The 18,608-nt window shown below is 33.7% G+C and overlaps 3 protein-coding genes across 4 annotated transcripts; 1 reads left to right on the forward strand and 2 right to left on the reverse strand.

Moving 5' to 3' along the window:
- Positions 1-154: 154 nt before the first annotated feature.
- On the reverse strand, positions 155-1,784 carry LOC123312506 (methylosome protein 50-like). The gene is made up of 5 exons (XM_044896972.1): positions 1,574-1,784; positions 1,338-1,492; positions 1,059-1,258; positions 878-1,002; positions 155-616 (listed from the first exon to the last, which is right to left on the reverse strand). Exons 1-5 carry the CDS (start codon positions 1,698-1,700, stop codon positions 249-251), a joined length of 975 nt encoding a protein of 324 aa, XP_044752907.1. The 5' UTR covers positions 1,701-1,784; the 3' UTR covers positions 155-248.
- A 1,732-nt stretch (positions 1,785-3,516) lies between these two features.
- LOC123314149 (F-box/WD repeat-containing protein 7) lies at positions 3,517-13,132 on the forward strand. The gene is made up of 11 exons (XM_044899272.1): positions 3,517-3,760; positions 4,459-4,598; positions 4,707-4,879; positions 4,987-5,091; positions 5,320-5,639; positions 7,984-8,257; positions 8,352-8,531; positions 8,683-8,864; positions 8,944-9,169; positions 10,660-10,870; positions 11,561-13,132. Exons 2-11 carry the CDS (start codon positions 4,475-4,477, stop codon positions 11,863-11,865), a joined length of 2,100 nt encoding a protein of 699 aa, XP_044755207.1. The 5' UTR covers positions 3,517-3,760; positions 4,459-4,474; the 3' UTR covers positions 11,866-13,132.
- A 386-nt stretch (positions 13,133-13,518) lies between these two features.
- On the reverse strand, positions 13,519-18,491 carry LOC123313300 (ribose-phosphate pyrophosphokinase 1). 2 transcript variants are annotated; one of them, XM_044898129.1, is made up of 6 exons: positions 18,227-18,491; positions 17,908-18,091; positions 17,524-17,583; positions 15,703-16,081; positions 13,934-14,112; positions 13,519-13,875 (listed from the first exon to the last, which is right to left on the reverse strand). In XM_044898129.1, exons 1-6 carry the CDS (start codon positions 18,472-18,474, stop codon positions 13,783-13,785), a joined length of 1,143 nt encoding a protein of 380 aa, XP_044754064.1. In that variant the 5' UTR covers positions 18,475-18,491; the 3' UTR covers positions 13,519-13,782. The 2 variants fall into 2 exon arrangements, with proteins under 2 accessions (XP_044754064.1, XP_044754072.1); XM_044898137.1 differs by lacking the exon at positions 17,524-17,583.
- Positions 18,492-18,608: the final 117 nt, after the last annotated feature.

Below are 18,608 nucleotides of genomic sequence, written 5' to 3' on the forward strand. Positions count from 1 at the left end.
AGGACAATGGGGCATACTACTGCCAAAGAGAAAAAACTGTTCTTACTCTTTGCTACAGCTGTGTAGCCTAAAGTTTTGAAAGTGATTTGGCGCCCAGAGCTTCCTTGTAATGTGAGGGCAAATGCATTGGCTAAGTATGTAAGATCAAGAGGTGTTTAACTTTTTAAAACATTTATTATTACTCAGTTGGCTCAATTTCAAATTAGGTGATCAGATGAGAACAGAAATCAAACTTCCATTGTTTTTAGTCAGATAATATGTTTACAGACCTTAGTACCAAAGCCACAAGAATACAATACGTCTTTATTCCAACATAATCCCCTGACCATACCCTTTTGTTCTTTGTTTTTATAAACCTTGGACAGGCCTCCTACTTCCATATTAAAAACAATTACTTCATTTGTATCCCCACAAACTGCCAACTGCGAAGAATTTGGGTTGAAAGAAAGTCTATGAATTCTATTTTCGAAACAGTGATGTACATCTAGAAAACTATTTGGTTCTCTCTTGTCCACAAGGTATACAGCACCACCCTCTGTCCCACAAACTATGTAATCATCGTTTGATGGATTCCATGCTACGCTAGTCAGTGCAGCAAATTCATTTGTATAGAGAACTGAAAGAATGAAATGAGCTTGATACACTATCCTTGCATCCCATTATTTATATATGGGTTGTTTAATTGCATGTTTTTCAACATGAGACTTTGACTGAGATAAATCTCTCAAAAAATCCGAATTTGGAGAAGAAATAAATTTAATGTTGTACATAATCATATGACCCAAGCTACCACATCAGTAGCTAAGCTGTATAAACCCTTCAAAAACTTGTAAAGAAATTGTTTTCCCCCGTTTTTTCAGGGTAAATATTCACTTACCTGATGCTGGATTATTATCCCGTCTGTCCCAAATCAAAACTTTTCTATCAGCACCACATGAAACAAAACAATTTCCATTTCCCTTTGATGAGTCTATTGAATAAATTAATTCTGTGTGATAGTCTCTGAAATCAATATATAATTAAAAGAACTAAAGCATAATGAATACAATATTACTTACGGAAAAAACAATTTTATGGAACTGCTAGTATCAACTAACATTATAGTTTTTTCAGAGCATGTTATGAATTTCGATGATTTGGACAATACTGCTACTTGTGGAACTCTACTGAAATGACGATGAAATAAATATGGTTCAATCCTTGATTTCGAATCAATATTCAAGATTTGGACATCACCAGTTTCTTCTGCTAGGACTATCTGAAAGATTGACAGTCAAATTCTACATATGATTTCAATAAGAACAATATTATTAATACTATACATTCGATCAACATACTTGGTCATGATCTAGAAATTTTGCGTCAGATACAGTGGGTCCTACATAGTAACCAGACCATTTTAAATCTTCCAAGTCTTGCTTGCTTCGAAAAAAAAAGGTTGTACCTTCCCATAGGGTTCCATTGATATTTGATGATCCGAGAATGGCATTGTCTGAAATTTCAGATTATTATAAGGTATTGACATTTTTATTTCGTGCATTATAACCGTCCTGTATCTACGATTATAACTTACCTCTCAAGGGATCAAAATCAATAAACATAAGAGACTTATGTACGGTTGGTACTTCTGAATAATTAAAGGTTCTCTCTAGAACTTTATTTGGGGGATATACGATAATGTTATCGTTATATTCCTGCATTCTTCTAAAATTTGAAAAATATTTCAAATTTCCAACTTCGAAATTAAATTGAGGTTGATTACCTCAAACCATAGATCTAGAGGTATGTACGATCCATAGACCTAATAATACATGGACAGGCCTTCACGTGGTTTTCCCGTTCACCGCATCGAGGAATACCCACGAGAGAGAGGGGGGTGGTAGAAAAGAGAGATAACAGCAGTCCCTGGTAGTAAACGTCAAGGTGGTAGCTGGTAGAGAATAAATCAACGTTGCCGCTTCAACCAAGTTATCGAGTAAACTCGGGAATTCTACCAGTCCGCTGATCCTCCGTGTTGCATTTTTGGGCGTTTGTCGGTAGATTTATAGATTTTCTATCAATTTGTAGCAATTTTTGTACTGAAATCAACTTCGAAAATGTTATCAAATCAACTATATTTTTCTCGTAAACTTTCAAGTGCTGATAAAATAATAGTTTCAGAGATTGAGAGTGAAAACCCTGAAAGGTTTATTAAAAAAAAAATACTACCTGAAATTTTTTTTCTTCTGATTTTTATTAATGTAGAAAAACTTGAGAGTTGTGTAAAACAACAATATTATATCATTCGCCAGGGCTTGATTTTATATACACTGAAATTACTCGTGATTTGGGAAGATAAAAGGACCCCTGCTTTGGGATCTGGCTACACAGAAAAATTAACCGTTGAAGTGAATTTTTTTAAGCATTTCACCTTCCTTGAGCAAAAACATGTGTGGTATAGAGAAAAGGGCTATAATTTTAAGTATGTTTATTGATACTTTCACAAATATAAAATTTCCTGCGGGGGAAATATTTATGATGATTAATCATTCACAATTTTTTTTTCAATTATTTTGATAGGTTCCCCATCAGGTGGTTTAGTTGCTCTTCTCTGGCATTCCTGGCATTAATACTTTACTGCTCCTGTTTCTTTATCGTGTGGCTTTACAGTGTTAGATTTCTGTGACACTGATCAACAGAAGATATTGAGTTTTGAGTTTGCCGATGTCACAAGGCTTACTGAATATCAACATGATTCACATCTCTTCTCTTTCTAATATTAAATCCAGATTGGAGTTTAGTATTTTCTTCGGACATGCCTTGAAATAGAATGTGATGGTAGATATGTAACTACTTCGTTTAGAACAACATTCTTCATAATATTCAATAATATATACTATCCCGAAAGTCACCTCTACAAATTCTTGCTGTGGCCTTATGAAATATAGGAAGTAGATTAGGTATATTCCTTGTGATTGTTTGTAAATTATGTCTTATATGTACATGAAATAACAAAGAAACTCCCTTATTGGTCTATTATTTCCAAAAATAAATCTCTTTCGCTCTATTACCATGTAGCAGTCGATTCTAAAAACCTAGTTTTCTGCTAAATTGCTTGTGAGGAGAATGAAATATCGATTGAAAACACAGTGGCTGAACAGTAAACAATAAACATATGATTTTGACGTTTTCTACCATATGTCCATCTCTTTCTAACGTACTACTCGTGACCTCTCTCTCTCAGGGCCTGTCCATATTTTATTAGGTCTATGGTACGATCAAAGAGGATACATAGACCCAGAGACAACCTTATGATATGAAAGATACGGAAGTGGTTAATAAAAATATTTCTTCTACAGCGTCAATTTGATAACCAAAATTAAAAATTCATTGAAGCTCACTGTAGCCTACCAAATTTTTCAAACAAATATGACTGTGGCTTGATCACAGACAGAGATCTGATCACAGACTACCCAGCACAGAACACAGATCGGATTGAATTTTTGAAATCATCCTAACCAATAAATTACTACTTGACGTTAATGTGACATTCGATATGACATGTTCAACTGCATTAGGTACTAAACGGGGTTTTTCAAATAATTTTTGTTGTAATTTCATGTGATAAGTAAATTATATCGTTTTGCCATAATTTATACAATTCAGAATTCAAAATTTCGTCATTTTTTGTACCATTTTAATTTAGGTACAATTATAAAAAATATAAATGGTGCTGGTCGGGTTGTGAACTTGAGAATGGCAGTAAGGATTTTATGAGAAGGTAAATTCAATTGGACTTACTTTTTTACTTTCGATAGAAAAAGTCTCCATTATCGAGGCAATAAATTCGTTTCATTTAACCGCAGGCTGAACACTGAAAAAAGCTCATTTCAAAAGCGCGTGGTTACCCCAAGTACTCGTTTTCTTTTTTCGGAAAAAAGTTATTTATTTTATATTTATGTCATCAATTCAAATTCAAGTATGATGTCCGAAACGCCCTAACTTTTATTATATCTGTATTAACTGGCTATACTGTTGTATAGAATTCATAAGGAGTCATCTAGAACTCTTCTTTATTATGTATAAACCATTCTGAAACTCAAAAGAGTTGGATTATGCTGGGCAGTAACTTATTCCCAACTCCTAACTTTTGCATTAAACATCAAATTTTCAGAGTTTTTGATGTAAAATTACAGTCATAAACCCGTATATAGAAGTTACAAGTTACAAGCGAGTTATAGCCAGTAGACTTCAAATCTGAATTCTGAAATTTTCGTCTCTTTATTGGTCAGAAACCTTTTAAGGAAAAGGGGAATAAGTTGCCATCTAGCTTAAACCAGGCTAAACACGCCTCATTTATCAAAGCACGACCATGTAACTACTTGGATCAAAGCTGCTTAATAGAAAAAGTTTTAAAATATTTTCCCTTCGAAAATTGTGAATATGAAGTGAATTTTCTCTCAACATGAAATTTTTCAGGGTGACTTGATTTAGAATGGATAAAACATGCCAAACAGAAGAACAGAACTGTTTAAATGAAAATTTGAATGAAGATACCGACACCTCTACACCAATCGACCCTGTCCAAGCGAGTAGGGACAATGTTAACCATCTGCCAAGTGAGATATTTTCATTAACAAGCATGATTCTTAAAATACTATTCATTTCACTATTATTTGCATATTATTATTACTGAATATGTGATATCTTCAATTTTTAATTTCTAGGTACTTCTCAAACTTGGGTAATTTTGAAGAGAAATCTACCTTTCAATTTATTCCAAAAATCACAAGAAATTGATTCTACAGACACTCTTGATGGAATTCAGCCGGAAGCAAATGAAATACTGAACTCTAATGATGGGGATACCAAGGACTCTGTATATATTACTAGCAGTGTGGTAATGAATATTATACTGACTCATACATGCTACTCCTTCAACAAATGCAATATAATAGCATTATAATCTCATATTTATTCCTGAATTGAAACCATCCTTTTTTTTAGGATAATGATGTTAGTATTTTGAATAGATCAAATGGACAACATCCTAGTACACCTAAAAGTTCTCTGAAAAGACCAAATTCTGAACCATCTACAGAGGAACATTGGGTAATTGTTTTAAAATTATCTAAGTCCATAAGATATTCTGCCACTCGACCTTTCCTGAAGAATACTGCTTCAATGATGAACCCTAACAATTTCATGATTTAGTAACATAAATTTTATGTTGACTGAGTTAATGATTTTAATCTAATCTTCTCTCTGACCATGAGGAAATTAAATTTGAAATAGAATAGGGATTCTTATAATCACTGCAATAATTGATTTTGATTTCAGTGCAAAAGGAAATATTCACCTGAATATGGACAAACCTGTAAGAAATTATTATCTGAAATTGATAAAATTTCAAATACCGAAGTTGATATTAATAACAAACTCAAAACAATGAAATTATTCGTCAAAAACGGTGAAGAATCGAAAGCAGATGTACATAAAAGTTCGCCTCAGGCTCCTTCCCCAATCGGTACACCTTCAAAGGGAAGATCGGTGATACCAACTAAGGATAACCCTCCACCTGAAATGGCAGATTGGCTCCTGCAGTTTCAGTGCTGGTCTAATGCCGAGAGAATTCTTGCCATAAATGAACTGATTGATAGGTGAGTTGCACTTTCCATACCAACAGAATCTTTATAAATGATTGCAACATCATAATGAGCATCAATTTTCAAATTCTGCGATTATTTAGAAAGGAGCAGCACATAATATATCAGCTAACTGTGATGATGCAATCATTTATAAAGACCCTGTATAATTTACTAGCTTCAAGAATTATTGGCATCTAGGGCGCAATTAGGTTGGTACATGGAGAATAACACTGACCTTCAGACCAATAACATTTCACTCCATGCACTGACTGAAGATATTTTGAATTTTGCGTTGTTGTTAAGAGGCGGAGCTTATAGGTTATGCTCCCCCTTACATACATAGATTCAAAACTTGCAAATAAAATTCTTTCTGTGTATGATTGTTGCGGACACGCTTAAAGTCGCTATCGAGCTAAATTTCGGCAGGATTATGCGAATCCTTGCTATCAGAAAGCCTATTGATTTTTGAAGAAATTCTGAAAAATGGTTTTCTGAATTTTCAAAAATTTTCACCGGTGCGCTAGAGTTCGCAATTTTCGAATCTCTCCACATTATTTGTGCTCATGAAACGCGACGGAGCCTAATGATTCTGGTCATAATCGATTCAGCCGTTTTCAGGTGTTTTGAAATAAACTGTTTCCAGTCCTTTCATAGAAATTTTTTGCCTGTCAGCGATGTAGGCACATTCTATACAGGGTGATGGCAAATTAGACGTGAACCTTATAGGAGGTGTTTGAGCCATATTTATTGAAAACTGAAAATCAACAGTTTCCGAGATATGAGTTTCTGTAATTTTTGAAAGATTTCTCACCTTAGTTTATTTTTCGTCATTTGTTTCTAAATTTACCGAGTTTTATTGTAATTTTGGGTCATTTTCATCATAAAAGATACGATTTTTATTTATTTAGTTTTGGAACACATACCCAAAAAATGTTATCGCAATTCTACAATGGTAAACAAGGGTGTATAAATTGCCTACCATATTAACTATACAGGTTGAGTCGTTGACTCATACAAATATTTAAACATTAGATTCTTGAGGTCAAAAGAAACCCTTTTTCCTTCACCATTTTTTTCGAGTCTGCTTGGTTTAAAAGATACAGGCTGTTGAAAAACCATAAAAAAAATTACTTTTAGTTCTATCTCACAAACGGTTTTATTGAATGAAATGTTGGATGCTAACTAATGAATATTTGAACGTTTTTGTAATAAAAAGCATTCCTCATATTTTCACGTATAATGAGCAGTTTTCGAGTAATTTCTAAAATGAAAAATATCTGTGAAATTTGGAAAATTTGGTACTTTGGCTGAATACAACTCTGTTTAAAAGATCCACAGATGTGCAGTGTCACAGATTTAGCTAGTTATTCTGAAGGTAATTTTGTTTTTCCGGGGGTGGCATAGCTCATTTAGAAAACTTAAAATGGCTATATCTTCATATCAGGGCCGAATAGGGAAAAAATGGTATAGGAAAAGTGTTTTGTTTTGACCTCAAAAATCTACTATTAAAATATTTGTACTAGTCAAAGACTCACCTTCTATACAATCCACTCAAATACAGTTCAACAAAATGTATGAAGAAAGAAAAACTATGCTGTATTAGATGTTGAGAAAAATTACTATGATTTGAAAGGAGACATATGAACCAAAGAAAAAAAAAATAACAAAATAACTATTTTATATGACAAAATCTGCTGAAACCAAACTAATCGATGCATATTTAGGGAATGAAGAAGGAATTTGACAAGTTTTTAAAATAATTTTTTTATTTTCATCATTCATTCATTCATTGCTGTATCCCATTACCGAGAATAAATCTACAAAAAGACTAAAAAAAAAATACAACAATTTTCAAATCATACATACATACTACATCTAATACAGCATAGTTTAGCTATTTTCCTACATTTCATATCTTTTTCTGATAAAAATAACCCCAGGATATAGTCAATGTGTAAAATTAATAACTGAAAATTTTCCATAGATTAACATGGAACAAGTCGAAATGTAACAATGAATACAAATGTTGCCGAATTTCATTCGTTTATGTTCGAAAATATATTGCAAAATCAATCAGACCTGATGCTTTTTGTTGTGGTTTTTTTTTTTTGGGCTGTTATCACAACAGATGTTGTCAATTCATAATTGAATGTTTGCAGGAGTCTCGTGTTTTCCGCGTTTCGATTCTGCTGACTAATTGTGGGTTCTTGAAATCAAAATTTGTGTTTTAATTGTCTTACCTTCATTGTGCTATTGGTTTAAGCAAGAAAGTCCCCACCAAAAGATATGAAGTTTTTGTAATAAAGTTCCGTAAAAGTAGCGAACGATCTGTATATAGATATTTTACATGTTTCAGATGTGAGCCTACGCAAGTGAGACATATGATGCAGGTGATTGAACCTCAATTTCAAAGGGATTTTATTTCTCTCTTACCAAGAGAGCTTGCCCTGAACGTTCTATCGTTCCTGGAACCGAAAGATCTCCTGAAAGCTTCTGAAACATGCAGAAGTTGGAGATATTTAGCAGAAGATAACCTGCTTTGGAAAGAAAAATGCAAAGAGGTTGGCATCACAGAACTGCCTAAAAGGAAGGGTTCCCCTAGAAGCCCAGGCTCTATATCCCCGTGGAAGGTAGACTGTCTTATACTTTAAAATTTGTGTCTAGATTTGGCTGATCCTAACTTAATTTTCGGATTCATTACACATTTCTGTAACATTATTGCAGGTTGCCTATATGAGACATCATATGATAGAAATGAACTGGAGGAGCAAACCAATCAAACCTCCGAAAATGCTGAAAGGTCACGATGATCATGTCATTACCTGTTTGCAATTTTGTGGCAGTCGTATTGTAAGTGGCTCCGATGATAACACTCTCAAAGTTTGGAGTGTCACAAGTGGTAAGGTAGGTTCTCTCGTTTCAAGTTTCCATTTTTTTCATTTTATGGATGAAAAAAATATTAAAAGATATGTTAGAATAAGCATGGTCAGGAAATATCGATATCTTTAACTTTTGTTAAGTTCATAATTCATGGTAATTACATTTCGGTTTTCAGTGCCTGAGGACGTTGGTGGGACATACCGGTGGAGTCTGGTCATCTCAAATGTCTGGGAATACCATAATCAGTGGTAGCACAGACAGAACACTGAAAGTCTGGGATATTGAAACTGGAGCTTGTAAACACACTCTTTTAGGACACACATCCACCGTTCGTTGTATGCACCTGCACGGCAATAAGTAAGAAGGATCAATACACATTTATATTGAAATGTTTTACTCTGAACCTGCTTTTTTTAATATAGTTGTGAATTTTTAGGGTAGTGAGTGGTTCTCGGGATGCCACCCTTAGAATTTGGAACATAGAATCAGGTGCCTGTTTGAATGTTTTGGTCGGTCATATGGCAGCAGTAAGATGCGTTCAATATGATGGGAAATTGGTGGTTTCAGGAGCTTACGACTACAGCGTAAAGGTTTGGAATCCAGACAAAGGTGAATGCTTGCACACGCTTCAAGGTCATACAAATCGGGTGTATTCCCTGCAGGTGAGATAATATGCATCACTGATTGTTTCACTTTTTTCCATAATTGTCTGTTTAAAACTAGGTCATATATAACTCATTTTATTTTTTCGCAATTTTCAATCTATCGATGTGAACTTTTTCCCGTTGTTGCTTATCTGGAGTGTGACGACTCGATTTTGGTTAGAATCGATCCAGTGGTTCTAGAGTTTTGTTGAAATGTACCAGAATTTTGAGTTCCATTTTAGATTTTTCGAAGGAGCTTCATTCCAGGTTATGCTCTTTTCGCAAAAAATTCGCGGCCAAAAATTGACATTTCTTCAGTTGATTTCTTCATTCCTGTAGATGCTCAAATAGGTGTATTCCTTTTATTGTTATTATTCGACGAAGCGCCACCTGTTGTCAATTTTTGTAGCTAGAGTTAGTACAGGATGGGCAAAATTCGTTGTCTACTGAGGAGATCTCAAGAACCACAGCAGCTAGAAGAAAACGGATGACACATTCTCTAGCTCTTTTTTCCTGACTAATCCAAATCTGCAAACAGAACCGGCCTTTCATTTCAAGATTTTGAGTTATAAACAAAAATTCAGATTTTGACGATTTCGAAAAGTTCTCATAACTTTTTTGTCTCTTAAGTTACAGATCTGAAACTTGAACCTTCTTAGGAACTTTTATTCGTAGAATCTACTGACAAAAGATTTTTTCCAATTCAAAAATAACAAATTCAATGAAAGTTAACATTTAAAAAAACTACTATGACTAATGAAAAAACATTTTCAGCTCGTCAGTGGATTCTACGTAAAAAAGTGCCTGTATAAGGTCCAAGATCCATAACTGCAAAGACAAAAAAGTTATAAGAACTGGTTTTCACCATTCTTTGTTGCTCTGAAAAAGAGCTAGGAAATGTGTCATCCATTTTCTTCTAGCTGCTATAGTTCTCGAGATCCCCTCAGTAGACAAAGAATTGTGCCCACCCTGTACTTGGTTGTTTGTTTATATTGAGAAACAGTGAAGGTTTTGAAAGTTTTCATGTACTCATGAAAACTTGCGTGTCTTAAAACTACCGATCATTTTGAATCTTGTTCAAAGATATCCCCACAATGTTACCTGACATAAAAATGTCAGTATCACTTTGTCAACAATGTCACAAGCACTACACTATTTCTACCCTGCCTCACACAGTACACCAATTTTTCAAACAAATGTCTTGATGACAGATAGTCTTGAATGTATGGAACTATTGTGAATTGTTCACTCATCTAACTTAAGGGGATGATAACTGCGTCACCTTTAAGAACACTCTGTGTAATAATTATGCTCTTCCTATGATTACTATGTAAAAGGTTTGAGATGTCTGTTGAATCCATTTATATGTCGATTCCAAAGCGTGAATCCATATATTTGTCGATTCCAACATCGAATGAAATCAAAATTGGATGAGGAAAAGCTTATTCTTGATCGAATGAAATTCGAATTTAAATTAATTGGTTTATCATCATTTATTGCGCTTTCAGTTTGATGGAGTATATGTCGTGAGTGGTTCGCTGGATACAAGTATAAGGGTTTGGGATGTCGAGTCGGGAGCTTGCAAGCACACACTTATGGGACATCAATCCCTAACTTCTGGTATGGAATTGCGCAACAATATTTTGGTATCAGGAAATGCAGATTCCACTGTCAAGGTGTGGAATACAGTGACTGGACAGTGCCTACAAACGTTATCAGGTAAATTGAAACCCATTTTCAACTTTCATTTTCAGCTTATAATGAATGAAGAAGCAGAGAATTCCAGTGATTACATAGTAAAAGGTTTGAGATGTCTGTCGAGTCTTAATTTGTTGATTCTTCAATTTGGATCCATTTAAAGATTCCAGCATCAGATGAAATCAAAATTGAATGAGGAATGCTGTTAGAATGTTGCAAGATAAAAATGAAAATTTGATAACATTCTAGATATAAGTTCCGTGTTATACAGACTCGTACAAATATTTTAACAGTAGATTCTTCATAAAAATACCAAAAATTCAAAGAACCCAACTTTTGAAACTGAATTGGAGGCTATCTTATGATTATTTGAACGTTTTCTAAAATAGAAGTATTCTTCATATTTTCTCGTATAATGCGCCGTTTTCGAGCTGAATACAACTCTGTTTAAAAAATCCACAGATGTGCAGTATCACAGATTTAGCTAGTTATTCTGAAGGTAATTTTGCTTTTCCAGGGCTGGCACAGCTCATTATGAAAACTTAAAATGGCTATATCAGGGCCGAATCGAAAAAAATGGTATGGGGAAAAAGTGTTTCCTTTGACCACAAGAATCTACTGTTAAAATATTTGTACGAGTCAAAGACTCACCCTGTATATGTCAATTTCACCCGATGTTTGCCGATTCGTTAATGAAAAATTCGCTTTAAGGGCCTTACAAACACCAATCTGCCGTCACCTGCCTTCAATTCAACAACCGTTTCGTCATTACCTCATCGGACGATGGAACGGTGAAGCTTTGGGATGTGAAAACTGGCGAATTCATCCGTAATCTAGTTGCCCTGGACAGTGGCGGTTCAGGTGGTGTGGTTTGGCGTATACGTGCAAGTGAAACAAAACTTGTGTGCGCAGTTGGCAGCAGAAATGGCACGGAGGAAACGAAACTACTTGTTTTGGACTTTGACATTGATCAGAATGTCAATGGGTACAAAGAAGTGGCGTCTCTCATGAGGTAGAGATCAGAAGACTCAAAAAATTGTGTGAATGACGGTCGAATGTTTCGAGTAATTCGTTGTATGTGTGTAGTATTAGCTTTTAGTCTTCTAAATGTTTTTTTGTAAATACTTTCCAATTGTATGGTGATTTTGAATGTTACGAGATTGGAGAAATCAGCAATAGAACTCTCAGATGTAATTTATACATATTTTAAATTATTCGAAACTTGAAACATGTTTATTGTACGAGTATGTTCAGGAATGTTCATATTCTTGATTTTTGTGACAATGTTATTTTTTGTAATTTATAGCCTTATAAATTGATCAAGCTTAGTAATTGGGTTGAGCAACTTTTTATCATCTATGACTAAGTTATCAAAAAATCTTGATAATATACATCACTTTATTTCTGGGTTGAGTTTTAATCCATTACCATGATGAGGTGAAGTTACTTGACCCTATCAAAAAAATTTTACCAAATAACAAATACAAATTTTTGTTAAATAATATTGTAGAATTGATTTTCATTAAAAAAGAGTCCTTTTAAGATTGAAATTGAGAATTTCCATTCTATACTCAAAAAAGGTAATATCACTTGGTCACATCGTGTTGATATAAAAAAAATTCAATTTGACCCTTTTTGGAAAAACAACTTACGTTTTTTAATTTCCTATACCTGAAGAAACCGAAAATAATGAAAGATTTAAAATTGGCTTATTCGAACCAAGAATCAAAACTCAACAGTGTTCAATCGTTTCTAAATATTGATTGAAAAGTAAGAGATTTTTTTTAGTCAGCAATTCTCAGGATTTCAAAAAGTTGCGGAGGTTTTCTGGGTAACTCGGCTGTATTCAGTATCGGAGATTTTCTGCTTTAATTTTTTCAACTTTTTATTTACTTTGTAATCAATATGTTTTCATAAGCAGGAAAATGATCGCTTTGGAAGTATTTAATTTATTAATTTGTTAGTGGCCAATTTTTGATGTTACGTCTTATCATTTCTTTAATTTTCAGAACTCTTTTTGAGTGTTGAAATGTTGATTTATTCCAGTTTTGTCTGTATGTCCTGTATACATGTTGTTTTCTATTTTTATTGAATAGGATATTTGTTTTACCAACTGTAATATATAAGACTGAAAATTGTTGAATATTTTATCCTTGATGATACAACTAATACAGATGTATATATTGAATTTTACCTTAATTTCTCATCCAAATGAAATTCAAATATACAAATCATATCGAGACAGTTTTATGATTATTTAAATATATGGATCGTAATAGGAGACTTGGTTATTTTATTGGGAAGTTTTCATTTTACTGAACTTCAGGAAGGCATTGCAGGACAGCTTATAGAGTGTAGATAAGTTTTATGATAATAATTTATCATAAAGTGAATATGGCCTTCAAAGTAAGGTCGGTGAATGCTGTTCCATTTTTTTTTATTATCTTCCACATCGCCGCTCAAAACCCACGTCAATTATAAAGAATGATTGAAACTTATCGAGCTCATATGCAATTCTACGATTGGTAACCCTAAACATGCTGTTCAAAATTGACGCAATTTGGAAAAAAAAGGGCACCTGGATCAAAAAAATTAACCTTCCAACGTTTATATATCAAAAAAAACCTTCAAATGAAACTAACAAAAGTAACGACAGTTATAAATTCATATATGTATACATTTTTTTAATGATGAAAATAACAATATGACACATATCTCAAATATACATATCTAATTTATGTGCAAGGTAAGAATTTCAATTCAATATATTTATGAGTAAAATACTTAAAATTCAATAGGAAGTAGAACAAAATTATGTTCTATACAATAAAAATATAATTTTTTAAAATCGTGTATGGTCAAAAATTAACTGCACTTTAAAATGATTGAAGAAAAAAAAAGAATTTCACTAGCTAGTCTCTCCAGGCTTAAAATTAATATGGAACATTTGAGAATAAGAACGACACAGATTCCCCGTTGTGTGTTCTTCGAACTGCTTCCGCAAATATCATCGATACATCTATACACTGCAAAGGAAAACACCTCAATTAAAAGATACCTTAAATGTGGAAAATTCGTTCATACCTGAATTCTGGGACAGTCTTTCATGTGTTCATCTTGGGGAATAGTATTTGTCACAACCACAGCTTCAAAGCATGCATTATTGATGTTTGTTATTGCAGGTCCCGAAAAGATACCATGGGTCAAAATGGCGTATACTTTGGTTGCACCAGCTTCCCTCAATTTTTCCGCAGCATGACAAACTGAAAAAAAAATTCAAAAGTAAATACTAGAGACAAATGCAGTGAAATAAACAAGGCATGTCTCACGCGATCTATATAAAAGGTGATTCTGATTGTACAAATATTATAGTAGTAGATTCTTGAGGACAAAAGAAACACTTTTTTCCTCTACCATTTTTTTCCGATTCGGCCCTGATAAAAAGGTATACCCTTCTTAAGATTTCATAATGAGCTGTGCCACCCTTGGAAAAACAGAATTATCTTCAGAATAACTAGCTAAATCTGTGACGCTACACATCTGTGGACCAAAGATTATACTATAATCTTTGCTGTGGACCTTTTAAACAGAATTGTATTCAGCCAAAATACCCAATTTTTCGAATTACACAATACTTTTTAATTTTTGAACATCAAATTACTCGAAAACGTTATATTATACAAGAAAATATGAAGGACTCTTTAATTTTACACACCGTTCAAATATTCATTAGATAGAATATTTGTTGAGTTGAGTTCTTTGATTTTTTGGTATTTTTATGGTACATAATGGTCATAATGCAAAAACTGGAAGACGTAGGTTATATCTTGTGTTCGAAGAAGGTAAATCAAATAAATGAAAAACTATATTCCGAAATTCATTTCATTCGATAAAACCGTTTGCGAGATAAAATAACATTTTTTTATGGTTCTTCAACAGCCTGTATCTTTCAAACCGGGCCGATTCCGAAAAAATGGTAAAGGAATAACGTGTTTCTTTTGACCTGTTAAAATATTTGTACGAGTCAAAGACTCGCCCTGTACAAAAAAGTGAAAAAAGCACATGTCTGGCAATAGTAATATTTCAAAAAAATATTGTAGAGATTATTTTTCTCGAAAAATAATTCGTTGGGTCTCCCTCTACTCTCTCGAGTCTACATATTCATATATACAGGGTGTATCTTGAAAAAACATTGAGGATGCTCTGATGTTGCTTGTTTTTTTACTCACTCTGCAGTTTCTGAAATGGCGATTTTTTTTACTTTCTAATGAAACAAAATCTTGCACAAAACAGGCCGAATGGAAATTAACTATGAATTCTTAATTAATAATTAAACCCAAATGAATTCACAAGTGTCTAAAAAACTAAGGTGCAAAATGAGGAAGACACTGACGTAAATTTTCCGCGATTGTTGAATTTCAATCAGCCAGCCACCCATCCAGATAGTGAACTCATCCTAAGCTGTTTGGCTCCGCGAAAAAAGATAATTTTCTCCAAAATACGGATTCAATCAAGTTAAATGCTAAAAATTGTTCGTACCACAATGTTTTGCAGGTTTGTGGAAAGTTTTGGCATCGCCTGGCTAATGGTTATCAAGATAGAGAATTTTTTAGTGCCTGGGCAGTTCACCTACAAAATTGAGTGTTACACACTGTAAGATCGTTATTCAATAATGATTGTAGCGCGCAACATATAACCTTCTGTTGTCTTAATTTCAATAATCGAGATGGAAAATATCTTGATTGAAAATCAAATGTTTTCTTCCTAATTTCTATAAAAATTTCCACGTAAATCTCCGTGATGGTGAAGCTTATTCTAGATCATTCCCGAAAATAAAATAACTTATTACTAACCTGTTCCACAGGTATCAGCCATGTCATCTACCAGAATAGCTACTCTATCTTTCACATCTCCCACAAGTACCATCGAGGCTACCTCATTGGCCTTCTTTCTCTCTTTGTGGATAAGAGCGAATTCAACGTTTAGCCTATCGGCGATAGATGTCACTCTCTTGGCTCCACCCGCATCAGGTGAGACTATTATACTGTTCCTCCATTCTGATATGTTCTCTCTGATCCATTTCAGCACAGCTGGTTCGGCGTAAAGGTTGTCTACGGGTATATCGAAGAAACCCTGAATTTGTGAAGCGTGCAAATCCATAGTCATGATGTGATCCGCACCGGCTACTGACAACATGTTCGCGACAAGCTTGGCGGATATGGGGGCTCGACTCTGCAATTAACACCAGAATCCAATACAGAATAATGAATTGGTGAAACGATGGGAGAACGACGCTAGATTTTAGGAAATAATGTTTTGGAGTATTTGTAACAAAGCGTCCAAACAACCAAGATTCATCACAACCTGCGATCATAGTGAAAACTCCCAAGCAAAGGCGTTGACCGTTAGTTAGTGGTACTTCCAGACAGAGCAATGATCTTAAAGATTCCTTGTGTTTCTCTTTTTGTTTTTTCCTTTACCTGAAACTTTCTTGTAGGTACATTTTCCTATATCACAGAAAGATTCAAGGCCAATGCAAGGAGCGACTGGGAACTCAGACTATATAGATCTTGTTATTCTTGCCTATTATGCGAGTTAATAAGCCCCCTAGTTTCCCTGATATGATTCCGTCCGATTTTTTCATATGCAAGCACCTCAACACCAAAGTTTTGGAACATCTTTGGTTCTCAGATAAACACCCATTTTTTTTGTTATGTGATGGGACAAAAAACACATGCTCATACAACCATAGTGGTGGCAACGAACTAGCCAACTGGAAATGGACCCTTTTATCCAATTCAGAGCCATTTTCACCAAATTAATATAGTCCATATTTCTTCAAAGTACTATAATAAATTTAATATTCATGATGAATGAGAAGCAACAGAGGACAAATAAAAAAAAATTGGCCATCAACTGTACTACTGAACTCAAAAATGGAAAAATTTCTGAAGGAATTTTCCATGGCAAAAATAAATAATTTTCAACTGCTAAAGAAGGCTATTTCGTAACAAATTGATTTGAGGTGTGTTGACGATTTAATTCCTAATCATGGAAGAAAATATTTTGTACTAAAATACTTGTTTACTTGATTTAAATACAGCAGATAACTGTTGACCTAATGAATTACCCCCCAAGGAAGAATTGACGCAATAATAGTTGTATTTCAGCATGGAAAAGAACAAAGAATTTATCTTATCATAGGATTATTTCAGAAGTGAAATTGTTTCCTTTCATAAATAAACCAGTTTTATCTTGGAAAGACTATTGAACATAATTCATAAGCTATTAATATGTCATGAAACTATTAACAGTAACCAAATTACTTTGAGAATGCAACTTACTTTCACTGTTACTGATCAAATATTTGGCCAGAATTAATGAACTGCACAAAAATAATATTTTTTGAATGAATAGAATACAAATTCAATTTCCTGATTCTGAATCTAACATTAAATTTCCCATTGTTAGTTAAATAACTTATGTGAGTATTAGTAGTGATTATACCCCTGATGTTTGGGCCCAAAACACACAAAAACCTGGAAATTGAACAAAACTTCAAGCAAATTTTAATTAAATTCATATGGAATATTCATTCTGCATGGATAACATGATTAATTTTATGACAGGATCAGACATAAGCAACCAACATTCAGCTGATTATAATATTTTACCCTGTATTTCCACTCAAGTTCTTTCCATTTTTCCACTTTGAGTTCTTTAGAGTTTGATGGCTAAAATAATCATGTGAAGAAGAATATTAGTATTTTCAAGTGTTTTTAGTTTATAACAGTTTTTCAAAGAAGTTCTTCCTTATTGGAATTTTTATATTTTGAATATGATGGGTATTAGTATGAGTAGAAAAAACTCATAGTTGTGAAAGAAGTCTCATCAACAAGAAACAATTCCTATTAATTATTTCACTCAAACACTGAAGAAATTCAAATAATATTTGATTATGTATTAAACAAAGGCTCACAACAAAACATATTCCAACAAAAATAAATAGAAATTATTCAATATCTTCAAATGAAATCAAGTATATTGATATCACATACCTTGTCTTTCTTATCTTGCCTTGCATAGGGAAAACATGGAATCACAGCAGTTACTCGGCTAGCTGAAGCAATTTTGCACGCATTTATCATAATCAGAAGTTCCATCAAGTTATCATTCACTTCTCCACAGCCAGATTGTACTATATAAACATCTTCTCCCCTCACAGACTCCCCAATTTCCACACTATGAAAATAAATTATCAGCAATCAATTTTCCTTTCAGAAGGAAATTTGATGTACATTGTTAATACGCTTTAATTTTCCCGCAACTGAAGAGTTGGCAAAAAAATAAGGTAAGTCTACAATCGGAGCAACTTACCAAGTTTCAGAATTACTAAATTTTTTTGTGACCACCTTGCCCAAATTGATTCCAAGCCGATCAACAATTCTTTGTGCAAGATCAGGGTGAGAAGTACCGCTGAATACCTTTATGTTCGGCATTCTTGGTTTTAGTGATAGGGACTTATCTAATATTTCTGGATATTCAAATTTTTTCGTATTCCTCAAGCGTGTTCTCGTGATAGCACACAGACAATTCGTAGGTTGTTTGGAAGATGAACCACTCATAACTGCAGAAAATCAGGCTGGGCAACTCAAATATAAATAGAAGGTTCAAATTTGGTTCAAATGTTATCCGTTCTTGATTGATAAATACTCTTATCGTGGAAGAGTTCGGTCACAACAATTTTCGAAATATTAGT

This window comes from Coccinella septempunctata, chromosome 1 (assembly GCF_907165205.1).
Source record: "Coccinella septempunctata chromosome 1, icCocSept1.1, whole genome shotgun sequence".
Lineage (NCBI taxonomy): Eukaryota > Metazoa > Arthropoda > Insecta > Coleoptera > Coccinellidae > Coccinella > Coccinella septempunctata.

What these genes read in the sequence shown, in the direction of transcription:
- LOC123312506 (XM_044896972.1), bottom strand. Translation starts at nt 1,700, where the DNA reads ATGCAGGAATATAACGATAACATTATCGTATATCCCCCAAATAAAGTT. An exon ending in AATTTCTAGATCATGACCAA is followed by an intron (nt 1,259 to 1,337) that starts GTATGTTGATCG and finishes TCAATCTTTCAG; the next exon opens with ATAGTCCTAGCAGAAGAAAC. An exon ending in TCCATAAAATTGTTTTTTCC is followed by an intron (nt 1,003 to 1,058) that starts GTAAGTAATATT and finishes TATTGATTTCAG; the next exon opens with AGACTATCACACAGAATTAA.
- LOC123314149 (XM_044899272.1), top strand. Translation starts at nt 4,475, where the DNA reads ATGGATAAAACATGCCAAACAGAAGAACAGAACTGTTTAAATGAAAAT. An exon ending in CATCTACAGAGGAACATTGG is followed by an intron (nt 5,092 to 5,319) that starts GTAATTGTTTTA and finishes TTTTGATTTCAG; the next exon opens with TGCAAAAGGAAATATTCACC. An exon ending in ATGCACCTGCACGGCAATAA is followed by an intron (nt 8,865 to 8,943) that starts GTAAGAAGGATC and finishes GTGAATTTTTAG; the next exon opens with GGTAGTGAGTGGTTCTCGGG.
- LOC123313300 (XM_044898129.1), bottom strand. Translation starts at nt 18,474, where the DNA reads ATGAGTGGTTCATCTTCCAAACAACCTACGAATTGTCTGTGTGCTATC. An exon ending in AACTTGAGTGGAAATACAGG is followed by an intron (nt 16,082 to 17,523) that starts GTAAAATATTAT and finishes TGTTAATTGCAG; the next exon opens with AGTCGAGCCCCCATATCCGC. An exon ending in AAGACTGTCCCAGAATTCAG is followed by an intron (nt 13,876 to 13,933) that starts GTATGAACGAAT and finishes TTTCCTTTGCAG; the next exon opens with TGTATAGATGTATCGATGAT.